Below are 12,785 nucleotides of genomic sequence, written 5' to 3'. Positions count from 1 at the left end.
CACACGGCCGCCTATGTTGACAGGCTCTGCAGTTAGACTGAAATGCTGTCAAGCTTTATGTCGCTGTTTAAGTGTTCAAACATATTAATATAAACTATATTAACTCATTTCCGTAGATATTATATCTTGTGTTTCTTTCGATGAACAAAACGGCTTTGAAAAGAGACCTTACGGAAGCTAGGAAAAAAAGCTTCTCCAGCCTTACGGCAGGGGGTGCTAGTGAGCCGGCATGCTTTATGCGCCTACCTGTAGAAGAAGAGATGTCCACTTCCAATTTACAGAGAACAGCTGAGGAGCTGTCGTCCATTTATTTCGTTTTACATTCATTTCGTTTTACAATGGAGGATTACAAACGATTTTCAACGATGGATTTTCGGTTGAAGCAGGAGGTCATCGGTAAAGGAAGAGCAGCTCCGGAGTTAAAAGGTTGGTGATTCGGACAACGGGACTTCGGAGCAAACGGAGTGGTAGGCACGATCGAAAACAAATTTTTGATTCCATGTGCTTTATTGAGTGTTTTGATGACCGCTGATATGAGATTTTAATAATTATAGTTCCAATTAAATAATGAATAAGCCACACTGGAGCAGCGTTCCCTAACCTTTTTGTGAGTGACACGGTTAGGTGCCTGACAAATTTTACCGGGGTGGTGACGTCAGTGGCTCCCCAGTCATGAACCTCAGCGCACGTCACTGGTGTTACTGAGAATCATACAAGAAATATTTCCGAGAGCAGTGTAAAGTTCCGCATGACTAAGTAGTTCCTAAATAAACGCAGCAACTAAATGTTTAAGGTGAACACAGTAAGGTATCTCAAATTTGCAACAGGTGCTTCAGACGCCACGAGGCAATTTGACAAAGACTTTAAAAAAAAAAACTTTATTTGTATTCATGTGCAAAGACAGGCAATTCTTGGAAATTGCTTCAGAGCGTTTCACAATGTACATATTTCCTCAACTTTTTTAACTCCTCACTAGGTTGGAGAAAAAAAAAATCCCTCTAACGCCAATAATTCTGTGATACGCTAACAATATCAGCTCATTTACAAAATGACTTTTATAGTTAAGTACATCATAGATTTGTGGCTATTTCTCTTTTATCGTCTAAAGGAGAGCAAAGTAACGGGCTAATAAAACCAAAATGTATGGCGTCTCCTTCTCGGTTCGCCGCCTCCATTAAGGATGCTCGGTTAGGCAAGCCCTACAGATCAACGTATGTCGAAACATTCCAGGGGAGCTGCTCACGATGATAGTTCTCACGGGACTTGTGTCTGAACATCTATCCCACGAGCACAGGTTGAGATGATCTGTCTGCCATTGTTTCTCACAGGAATCCCTTTTTAAACACACAACGAAAGCAGAGCTAATGTTGGAATTAAGTCTACAGAGTCAAAGCCTCGCCTGGAGCGGAAGAAGAGGACGAAGAGGAGGATTAGGCCAGATAGGATTTGGTTCAGATGAAGAGGATCATGCAGAAGTAGTAGCACGCTAGTAAGTGGAGTTCTTTTCCATTTGTTGTGCTTCTCAGTGGCCAGCTCGTCACATTACATCACATTACATCGGTCAAGTGTGTCAGCAGGACATCAACGTGGCGGCACTGCAATCCATCTCCGACAAATGGTTGGCATGCATTATTCCTAAAGGGGATTAGGCGTCCATGAATCCACAGTGGGAGGGAATGGGGAGGGGGTGGAATCCAAAGCCCATTTCAATATTGTGGGACAAGGGGGAGAGGGTGGAATCCAAAGCCCATTTTCAATATTGCGGGACGAGTCTACTACTAAATAGCTTTTAGAAGGCATTTTATGCAACAGTAATCCCTTAATAGTGCTTCCCAACCAGGTTTGCAATATCGCCAAAGTCAAATGATGAGGACGGAAATTGTCAGATGAAATGAAGCATGTCTGGGAAAATGAAGAGATTTGACTTTAACATTATGGATTCATAGTGGTTAGGGGAAAAAAAAAAAAAAAAAAGGTTGCTTGTTTGGTGGATCAAAAATAAAATCGAATTAAACTGCTCTTTGCCGAGTGAGGTAAGGTCGCGTGAAAGGGCAGCATGTCATGTGAGGCACACCGGAGGTGATCAAAAGCGCCTCGCTTGTGATGCCCCGTGACGATAGCACGTCGTAGCACGTGCTTATCATACACCATCGTGAATACTGCAGCATGTGATCTCTTGAAGAGTGGCTCGTTTTTAATTCTCTCATGGCAATTTCATTTTCAGCGCAGACTATTTGTTAGTTAGGATTTGTGCATGGGATTTAGAAGGCCTAAGTCAATTTTGAGCACATTGGTGTGTGTGTGTGTGTGTGCGTGTGTATGTCATAGCCTTGGAAAGTACGAGTTTTTCCCGTTCCCCTCTATAGGCCCCTGTGTTAAAGCATGTAGCAGGAACTTGCATGTTCCACGTCCCAAATCATTAAAACATTCTTTGCCTCTACCACATGAAAGAAAGTTGCAGTGCTGTTTTCCGTCTTGTTTACTTTATTTTTTATTATTATTAGGAAAACTCTAGAAATGTATCATCGGATTAAAACGAAAGGGAACTTTTGTGCTAGGAAAACGCGACATTGCCGTCGTTTGGGGTAATGTTGTAAAAATGTAACACACCTTACTTGTATATTAGATTAGATATACTTGCACGAATAAAGAGTTCAAAGTACAGACGCTATGGAGGGATTCAAAATAAAATGTCATCCGAAAAATATTTGAACATTTTGCCTAAGAACAGCAAGAAAGTATTCTCACTTTGTTACCTCAGTGCTAATTTTGTTCTACATGTTCTCTCTCCCACACACACACACACAGAGGAGCAGTCAGTGAGTCCGAGCGTAAAAGGGAGCCAGTCAGTCATGGCGGCTCGTATGACCGCCGAGCGAGCAAGAAGCCTGAACTGGAAAATGGGGCGTGGCAAGAAGGGTGTGTGTTTTCTCAGCAAATCAGCACTCTTCCTTTTTCCACTGGCTCCATGTGGCCTGCAGGAAAGAGGCTCTTGTGTCCTTTCTGCCCTCCGCTGTCCCACTAAACTTCTTGTCCGTGTTGCCAAAACTTCCTCGCTACGTTTTGGGGAACGGACGTTTGTTAGATGAATAAAATGGTCTATTTCAAACGCTAGGCTCACAAAGGATGGACGGCTAATACTAAAAATGAATAACTCCAGTTGGCAGTTATGTCAACCAAATAAATGTAAAATAAATCCCCCCCAAATTGATTCTAAATCCCACAGGCACTATTCCATTCTATTTTATTTATCTTTTGGATTTCAACATCATTTTCTTGTGGTCCGATGAAAGCAAAGTTGAACCTTTTGGGCATATTTTGGTGCAACCACCCAAACACGTTCAAAGAATAGCATGGAAACATGTAAGGAACATGCTTGCATGCCCAAGAGGAAGGGCGTTACCACACATAGGAGCACACGGGAATGATAAATGCAAGATATATGCTAATATTAGCTTGTGTTTAAAGGGCAAATCAGCCAGCGCGCTGTCCTTTATTGATTGACCTCCGCCGTAATCATTATTCTAGCCGCCATCACTCAGCGGTTCCTGCGACTGCAAAGGAACAGAGCGATACCGAGAGTGGATTTTAACGGTCCACAATACCGAATATAGGCTCGGACGGACGGTTGCTAGGCTCCCGTGTCACGTGACAGACAGGGTGTGTTTTGACCAGCCCTGACTCAACAGACAGTAGTGACCTCTAACTGTATTGCTATGCAAACACAGTGTGTGTGTGTATGTGTGTGTGTGTGTGTGTGTGTGCACATATGCCATTGTCACCAGATGAATTGAATGTAAGGTCATAGGCCTGATTTGACATTCAATAGAGAAGAACGATATCCTAAATGGCATTCTGTTTTGTTTTCCACCAGAATTAACAAGGAACAGAGTTCAACTTGGCAGGCACATTGAAAATATGTTACTAATAAGCAGAGAACACTCGCCAAGGGTCCTTGAGCAAAACAAACTAAGAGGAGAGCTGTGGGGAGGAAAAAAACAGATGGCAAACACATGGTGTACTTTAAATTACTTGTATGATGTTTGCTTATCGACACTAGACATTAGGGAGGGCTCGACCGCTATGAATTTTTCCAGGTTGATGCCGATTCCGATATTTGGTAGAATACATTTTCGATTAATCTGATAACTACCGTATTTTCCGCCCTATAAGGCGCACCTAAAAACCTAAAATGTTCTCAAAAACCAACAGTGCGCCTTATAGTCCGGTGCGCCTTATATATGGACCAAATTCCTAAATTTAAACTGGCCCAAAGCATTGTGTCATGAAATCAATCATAAGTGGCCCGCTGAAGACTATGAATCATGACTCAGAAAGACTACGGATCATTATTTCATGATTATAAAGTAATTTGTTGCGTCTGAAGTTGAAATAAAAAAGATAAAATGGAGAATGATTTGATTTGGATTAAAAATCTGACATGATGCATTAATGGTGCGCCTTATAGTCCGGTGCGCCTTATATAAGGATAAAGTTTTAAAATGGGCCATTCATTGAAGGTGCGCCTTATAGTCCGGTGCGCCTTATAGGCCGGAAAATACGGTAATTAAAAATGGATATAATGATTGAAATACAGTCACTTTTTTTGGTTCCTCAACATGTTCTACTTTAAAAAAAAAAAAAAAATCTTTTCTCATAGCGGAAGCATATACCGTAAATTCCGGACTATAAGCCGCACCGGACTATAAACCGCACCAGCTAAAATTGGGGGATATTTTAGTTTTTTTCTTATATAAGCCGCACCGGACTATAAGCCGCACGTGCATACGCGTTTTTTTTTACAAAGAAAGACCGTTCACAGGAAGCCTTTTTAAAGTTTTTATAACATACTTTAACATGTCTTTCTCAACATTGCCTGTGACGAAGGGTTTAGAGCCCTTTGACGCAGGTCACCTAGCGTGCATTCCTACTAAAGCTCATCATAGTCACAAGCAACACAGCCAGAATAAGCAGCAGCCATAGTAGTGTTTCAAAATAGTATTTTTCTTGTTGTTTTTTTCTTCAAGATACCGCAGTGTATAAAAGTGATCAAGTCATCACAAAAATCACAAAAAAATCCTTATATAAGCCGCACCTGACTATAAGCCGCAGGGTTCAAAATTTTGGAAAAAAGGCGCGGCTTATAGTCCGGGATTTACGGTACATTCTGATCGGGAAAGTAAAACATTCCTAGGTAACACATTTTCCTCCAGAATACGAATTCTTCAGATTGCACAAATTCAACCGTACAAGAACAGTTTTTTTGTATTATATTTTTGCATGTACAAACAAAGAGTAGACATGACTTGCCAAAACTTAAAAAGGCATCCTCTCAAAACGTTTCTGGCTCGTAATTCCGGTTTTGTCAGTTATTTCCATGTTGGTTGTGTGGCTATTTGAATTATGAATTAGCCATATTTTACAAACGTAAGAATCTTACGCTGATCCATATACGCTGATATTACTTTTGTTTTTTTAAAATCAAACTATGGCTATTGGCTAACTATAAAAAAAAAAAAAAAAAATTCTACCAACTGTGATGTTTTCATCATGACTAAACACATTCTTTCCCCGGTAATAAGCAGTCTTCAAAGCCTGAATATCTTTTTTTTTTTTTTTCTCCCCCAACTTCAATGTGCTTTCTGGACAGCATAGATAACAGGCAGTCATGAAGGGCCTGCATTGACAGCGCTGCTTATCAAGACCAAGTAACAGGACTTGAGTTACCTGAAAATGAGGATAGATCCGTTTTCTTCCTGTCTCCCTCCACCCTTGTTTGTCTCTGCTCGTGACACCTGAGACAGCAGAATTTCTTGTCCTCCCATGTTTTTTTTTTTTTTTCCCCTTTCTCGGCATGTCCTACTTTTGCTGGTTTCACGACCAACCTGTCAGCTTTTGTAAACACAGTCCCGCGCCAGCCCTTTAATAAAATATAAATAACAAACGACACGGTCACATTAATAACGTTTTCATTTTGAAGCGTCACAGTGATCATTCACATTATTCGAGTGAACAAAGGACCAGTTTGAAACAAGATAAGTGCAGAGAGACTTAGCAGCCTAGCTTTTTAAAATATTTTTTTATATTAACAAACACCCACGTCGACACCTGCTAAAACAGAACCAAAACACCGTCCGGGCTCATCGTGTTGTATTTGTTGCGGTTGTCTTGACTTTTTAATTTCTTGTACAGTAATCTATGTTTTCAAAAATCCGAGCTGTTATTTTTTTTTTTGCTTTGACTAGTGAGTGATAATTTGAGATACACGTATGGTATAATGACTTCGCAACAAGCAGCGGTTTGCTAGCGAGTCGAGAAATCATAAAAAAAAAAGGCTTCAAGCCGTTTCTTCACACCCCTAGTTACGTTATTTTGTCAAAATAATCTGCCTACTCATTTTGTCATGAGTCTATTTGAGGACCGGGTTTAATCACCCTGGAAGTGACACAACTGGCCTTTTACTAAACACAATTGGTGCATCTTGTGACTTTTGTCACGCTGCAGCTAGAAAAACACACTTCTCAGTAATAGCCCCCATCATTACTTATACTACAGACGTTATATTATCGGAGTCCACACTCCATCCCACTTTGATTTGAGCACGATAGTCATAGAATTCTTTAAGCCAGTGCTTTTCAAACAGTGGGCTAAGCCCCCCCTGGGAGGGAGCAAGTGCGATGCTTCATGTGACCTCCGGTCAAATTGGAATTAGAATACAATGTTATGCTTTGGTGTACTTATTACAATATTATAAACAACCGTTTGTAGTGCTTTTACAACTATAAAACAACTTCTACAAGTTACGATTTGTTGTCACCGAAGAGGGTTTGGTGGGTGTGAAGTATTTCCTTCTTCCTGGGAGGGGATAACGGCAAATAATTGAGTAGCACCGACCCTAGAGGAAAACAAATAAACTGCAAAGAGCCCTTTTGCATACAATTGTAAGCGGGGATGATGACAAACACCCACGGGGGGTGCAGGGATATTCATTCATCATTAGGTAAACATACACAATCTTTCAAGAACAAAAAGAAGTTAATCACTTCACTGGTTCTTTTATATCAAACAAAGAACTAGTGAAGTGACTAGAAAGGAAAAACAAAATGAACTTTGCACAACTAAAAAGTAATTCATTTTTATTAAATGTGGTCAACTGACCTGTTTCCCCTATTTTATTTTGAAAAGAATAGAATGGTATGTGAAAGAATCGCTGTCCAAATACAGTTCAGTTGTATTTAACTTGGATGATGCAACATCTGTCAGGAATTTTATCAAAATGCCACAAAGACTAATTTATTTATTTCCGTACATGCTCTGCTTTTTTTTTTTTAGTCCCCGTTTATCAATTTTTTTTTTTTTTTAACAATTATTTCAATGGGCGACGATTATACGATTTTCGCTGTCCGCGGCCCGGCCCGGCCCGGCCCGTCCTGCTTTAAAAGGAATCCGCGCGGCGCTGACGTCACACTTTCCAGCTACCTATACTCGCAGTGCCTTTCCAGTGCGTCTCCACTTGAAACGAGAAGGGAGCGACCGAAGCGTGTTCCGTGTTTCCGCCGTGCTTTGCCGGTCGCTCGTATCTACCTCACAACTCGCCGTCTCGTTTTAAAGGGACAACTTGAACACGGTGTAACCATGGAAGACAAGTTGGAAGACGTCAAAACGCACAAGAGCGACGAGGAGCAGCCGCTGCCCAACGGCCCGTCCCGCGGCGCGGCTGAGCCTCTCTCCCAACGCGTGAAGCGGATAGTCCTGGCCAACCTCCTGGTGATTCTAACCGTGGCGGGCGTCATCATCGGCGTCTTCATCGGGCTCGGCGTGCGTAACGCGGAGCTCTCCCGTACCCAAATCATCTACATCGGCTTCCCCGGCGAGCTGCTCATCCGGCTGCTCAAGATGATCATCATCCCTTTGGTGGTATGCAGTCTGGTTTCCGGGGCGGCCAGCATCGACCCCAAAGCCCTGGGCAAGCTGGGCGGCTGGGCGATGCTCTTCTTCCTGGTGACCACGTTGATGGCGTCGGCCATCGGGGTGGTGATGGCGTTCATCATTCAGCCGGGCTCCGTGACTTTGACCAAACCTAAAGTGGCGGGCATGGGTGGCAACGTGCCCGAAGCCAAAGAAGTCATCGACTCCTTTTTAGATTTGATCAGGTGAGTTGTTGTTTACATGACCGAGTCGGGGTTCTTCGGGGCTCGTCCACGTGAAGCACGTGGCGGCACCGTTGGAGAATCTGCCTGCCACTGCTGCAATGAACATATGTAGTTGCGTCAGCTCACGTTGCTCCGGGCTAAATGATTCCCCTGGGGTCGGGTCCCCTGGCTTATCGCACTCACATTTCCCACTATTCTTTTAAGGAATTGACAAAACTATTAGTTTAGAAGCACATGATGAAATATTACGTACAGGGACAGCCCCGTTTAGTAAAAGCAGGAAGTTGCTCATTTACTCCACTGTTGAATGCGAAGGATGTGACGTCATTCGTGTCGTCACCGTCTGGAAGTCCTCGAATGTGACGTGAATGTTCATTTATCATAAAACAGTCATTAACACAAGCAATGGTTGAACGAACATTTCTAAATGTCACAGGTATAAAAAGTAGAACTATTGCTGACAGTGTGAAACAAAGCTTGATCATATTATTTTTTATTTATATTGTTTAGTAATATTGTGTTTGCGAAATATGACTTAAGTGGCAAAAGTGACTTTTTTTTTTAAACCCATTTAGGGGCAGCCATTTTAATACTTGATTGGAAATGACATCACTGAGTAACTGTGATGTCATTTTCAGTCGACAGCAAGTGGCCACCCCTTGAGATGGCGAAAAACGTTCTGCCTTTTGATTCATATTCCAAAAATGCAATCTTAAAATGCAAAGAAAATATTTCCCTTAAACTGCCACTTTAATATCCTCCGATGACTGACGTTACTCTCTTGCATATCACTTGCTGAGAATAACAATAGTTGAGTTCTTTGCGATGCAAATGAAGACATTGTTACACTTGATGCAATCAAGCAGCGCATATATGAGCCATTATGAGAATAGAACAGCATGTCCAAGCCGGCCGGGGTCTCGTATTATAGCGAGCCCTCTCAGTTGGTGTCCTGCTGTCTCTTGACAAAAGACCTCATGTGGCAGCATGGTAACAATGTGGAAAAGGTGCCTGGGGGTCAACTAACACTTTTTTTTATTCCACAGCGGCAACACATCCTTGTTGACCATTCCATCTACCGTATTTTTCGGACTATAAGGCGCACCTAAAAACCAAACATTTTCTCAAAAGCCGACAGTGCGCCTTATAGTCCGGTGCGCCTTATATATGGACCAAATTCCTAAATTTAAACTGGCCCGAAGCATTGTGTCATGAAATCAATCATGAGTGGCCTGCTGAAGACTATGAATCATGAATCAAAAAGACTATGCATCATTAATTTGTGATTATTAAGTAATTTGTTGTGTCTGAAGTTGAAATAAAAAAGCTGAAATGGAGAATGATTTGATTTTAGATTAAAAATCTGACATGATGCATTCATGGTGCGCCTTATAGTCCGGTGCGCCTTATAGTCCGGAAAATACGGTACTTCAGTTTGGTTTTCCCGCTCTAAAATGGATCAACCCGTCCAAACACTAGCCGTTATTCTACCTAGCAACGGGTACTTAATTAACTGGAGATGTTGACGTGCTTTTGTATTCTCCCCGGAGGCCATATGTGCAGGCTGGTTGCTCACAAGCCACTAAAGCTCCTGGGACACCTGCGCCTGTTCGATATACTGCGGTCAAAACGTTCGATGTTTTTAAATCAAAGCTGATTTTTCCGATTCAGTCCTTTTACTATTAAGTTGTATAACGGGGAAATGCTTGACTTGTGACGTGACTCTGCCAAGCCAAATTGAATCACTTGTGCTGTCCTTTTGAATAAATGACAAACAGGAATTCATCTGATTTTCATTTAGATCGCGTGATGCTCAGGAATGCCATGTTGTTGAGTCTTTTTTTTTCTTCTTTTTATTGCAACAGAAACATCTTTCCCTCCAACTTGGTGTCTGCGGCCTTCCAGTCGGTAAGTACCGCATTCGTCTAAGAATTTAATGAACAAGGGAAATGTTTCTCAAGCCGACAAAGCAAACTTTCTCTCTTTTGCAGTATGCCACAAGCTACAAGTTGGTTAGCGCAAACGGAACCCGTAACCTAACGGTGGAGAAGGTGATGGTGCCCAATAAATTGCTTTGAGGTTGCTTCTTTGACTCTGTCCTGACCGTCCTATACATGTGTAGGTTCCCTTTGGAACTGACCAGGATGGGATGAATATTCTGGGTCTGGTGGTTTTTGCCATCGTGTTCGGTGTGGCTTTGAGGAAGTTGGGGGAGGAAGGCGAAATCTTGATTAAGTTCTTCAACTCCTTCAACGAAGCCACCATGGTGCTGGTCTCGTGGATCATGTGGTAAGCCGACCCTTAGCGTGGCTCTATTAGCTTCGATAAAAGCCGTGCTCTTAAAATAATAATCCTTGTCAATTTCCTCCCCATCTCCTCAGGTATGCACCTTTTGGTATCATGTTCCTCGTGGCCGGCAAGATCGTCGAGATGGAAGATGTGGGCACGCTCTTTGCCAGCCTGGGGAAGTACATTGCGTGCTGCGTCGTTGGGCACGCTATCCACGGCTTGGTAGTGCTGCCTGCCATCTACTTTGCCATCACGAGGAAGAACCCGTACACCTTCTTGTGGGGAATCTTCACAGCTCTGGCCACAGCCTTTGGAACAGCCTCCAGGTACTCAACTCATTCAAACAATGTGTCCTGCGTAATGGATAACGTATTAGAGAAGTACCCGGTAGTGTCGTTCTTCAAATCCAATAAATGAATACAGTAGTCTGCCTTTGACCTCGAGTCGAATCCGATTTGTAAAATATTGCCGAATCAAAACAAGCGACTGAACAGATGGGGTGCTAGGATAGAACCTTGCGGAACGCCGCCCCTGATAGGAAATGGGTTGAAAACCGAACCAGTTAAACCAGAGCAGGGATTTTTTTTTTCGTTTCCATCAGCAATGACTTCACGTTAATCTGGGTCTGATTTCCTGGCTAGCTCTGCCACGCTGCCACTGATGATGAAATGCGTGGAGGAAAATAACGGCATTTCCAAACAAATCAGCCGCTTCATCCTCCCCATCGGCGCCACGGTCAACATGGACGGAGCGGCTTGCTTTCAGTGCGTGGCGGCTGTTTTCATTGCTCAGCTCAACGACTATTCCCTCAACTTCATCCAAGTCATTACCATCCTGTCGGTACCTCGCCGCGTTTGCCGTTTGTTTGAGTTGTCTCGGCATCACTGACGTCTTCCGCTGTCCCGACTAGCGTGACCGCCACGGCGTCGAGCGTGGGTGCAGCGGGAATACCCGCTGGCGGGGTGTTGACTCTGGCTATCATCCTGGAGGCGGTCAGTTTGCCCACCAACGATATCTCCCTGATCCTGGCCGTCGATTGGCTCGTGTGAGTACACAACACTGATAGCACCAGCGGCACTACTTTTGCGCATTTTCCACTCATCCACGTCTAGCGGACTCCAAAAATGCTATTTTAGACAATATAAATGATTTGTTTTATTTTTCATGGATGGATTTATTTTAGGCATTTTAAAAAGCTAAGTTAGGCTAACACAAAACAATTTTTTTTATTTTTTTTTAGTGACCGCACATGCACAGTACTGAACGTGGAGGGCGACGCGTTTGGAGCAGGACTCCTGCAGTTTTTCGTAGACCGCACGGCCAAACGAGAGCAAGAAGCGCAGGCAAGCGAGGCCCAGCCCATCACGCCGGCCCCCGAGCACTCGCCGCTCATCGAGATGAAAGGTATGGGACACAGGGACGACAAAAATACACACCAGGATAATGACTCGGTCATGTAAGCGAGGCGCCGGACGTCTACCGTGCAAACTCCAAGACATTACGGACCTCGCGCTTTCTATCTCCAAAAGGAATATGGTGACGTTTGGACAATCCATCCCCCCCCCCCCCCCCAAGTATACTCCATGGGGTGAAGTGAATGTAGAAGAGCAAGGATTTTCTATAGGCTATATCCCAAAAAGTAATTTATTGCAGGTACTTTTTTTACAATTTACACCTGCTCGTCTTTACTGTCACGTCACTGGCCCTGTGCAAATATTTAATTGACGCTAAAAAAAAAAAAAAAGTTAATGACTATCTGGAAACTGATTTATATATATATTTTTTGCCAAATCTTTTTAGCCCTCTCTGTTGGTTTTGAAAACTATTCCAAATGTTTTATTTACAATGTTGGTACTGTATGGGTTACTTGGTCTATAATACAGACTTTCTATGTTCCTCCATATTGGGAAGATCAGTCCCTTTGGTGGGTTTGTTTTGCATTTCTTAGCCTGTTTCGCCCCCCCCCCCCACCCACCCCCCCACACACACACTAAAGGACATTCATTCATCCATCCACAATTATATCTTTACGCTGGTACAAGGTTGGGATGACTGAACACTTTGGTTGCTGGCTACATACTATGCAATTCTGTCAAGTTGTGTTTTATATTTTGATATGTCTGCACAAGGGGAAGGGGGGGGGGCAATCAAGTCATGTCAGTTTGAAGCAATAAATTTGTTTTTATGATTTAACGGTGATGTTTTGTGTTCAATGTATCCAAGCACTGCTGTTTATACATTGGGCAATGATAGGAATGGGATCCGATATATAGTGTGCTCCATGGACAGGTGCAAAGCTACTTAATGGAATTAGGACGCTCTCCCCCATAGCATGACGTGCTA

The 12,785-nt window shown here is 43.0% G+C and overlaps 1 protein-coding gene and 1 long non-coding RNA gene across 2 annotated transcripts; both read left to right on the top strand.

Moving 5' to 3' along the window:
- Nucleotides 1-16: 16 nt before the first annotated feature.
- LOC133155769 (uncharacterized) lies at nucleotides 17-3,224 on the top strand. Its single transcript, XR_009714728.1, has 3 exons — nucleotides 17-467; nucleotides 1,329-1,489; nucleotides 2,809-3,224. It is a non-coding gene; the product is annotated as an uncharacterized LOC133155769 (long non-coding RNA).
- A 4,267-nt stretch (nucleotides 3,225-7,491) lies between these two features.
- On the top strand, nucleotides 7,492-12,633 carry slc1a5 (solute carrier family 1 member 5). The gene is made up of 8 exons (XM_061281925.1): nucleotides 7,492-8,153; nucleotides 10,019-10,061; nucleotides 10,145-10,204; nucleotides 10,276-10,442; nucleotides 10,535-10,768; nucleotides 11,084-11,278; nucleotides 11,353-11,487; nucleotides 11,683-12,633. Exons 1-8 carry the CDS (start codon nucleotides 7,636-7,638, stop codon nucleotides 11,900-11,902), a joined length of 1,572 nt encoding a protein of 523 aa, XP_061137909.1. The 5' UTR covers nucleotides 7,492-7,635; the 3' UTR covers nucleotides 11,903-12,633.
- The last annotated feature ends 152 nt before the right edge of the window (nucleotides 12,634-12,785 follow it).

Source organism: Syngnathus typhle, linkage group LG6, assembly GCF_033458585.1.
Source record: "Syngnathus typhle isolate RoL2023-S1 ecotype Sweden linkage group LG6, RoL_Styp_1.0, whole genome shotgun sequence".
NCBI classification, from domain to species: domain Eukaryota; kingdom Metazoa; phylum Chordata; class Actinopteri; order Syngnathiformes; family Syngnathidae; genus Syngnathus; species Syngnathus typhle.
This window is presented reverse-complemented; position numbering and strand designations above follow the sequence as displayed.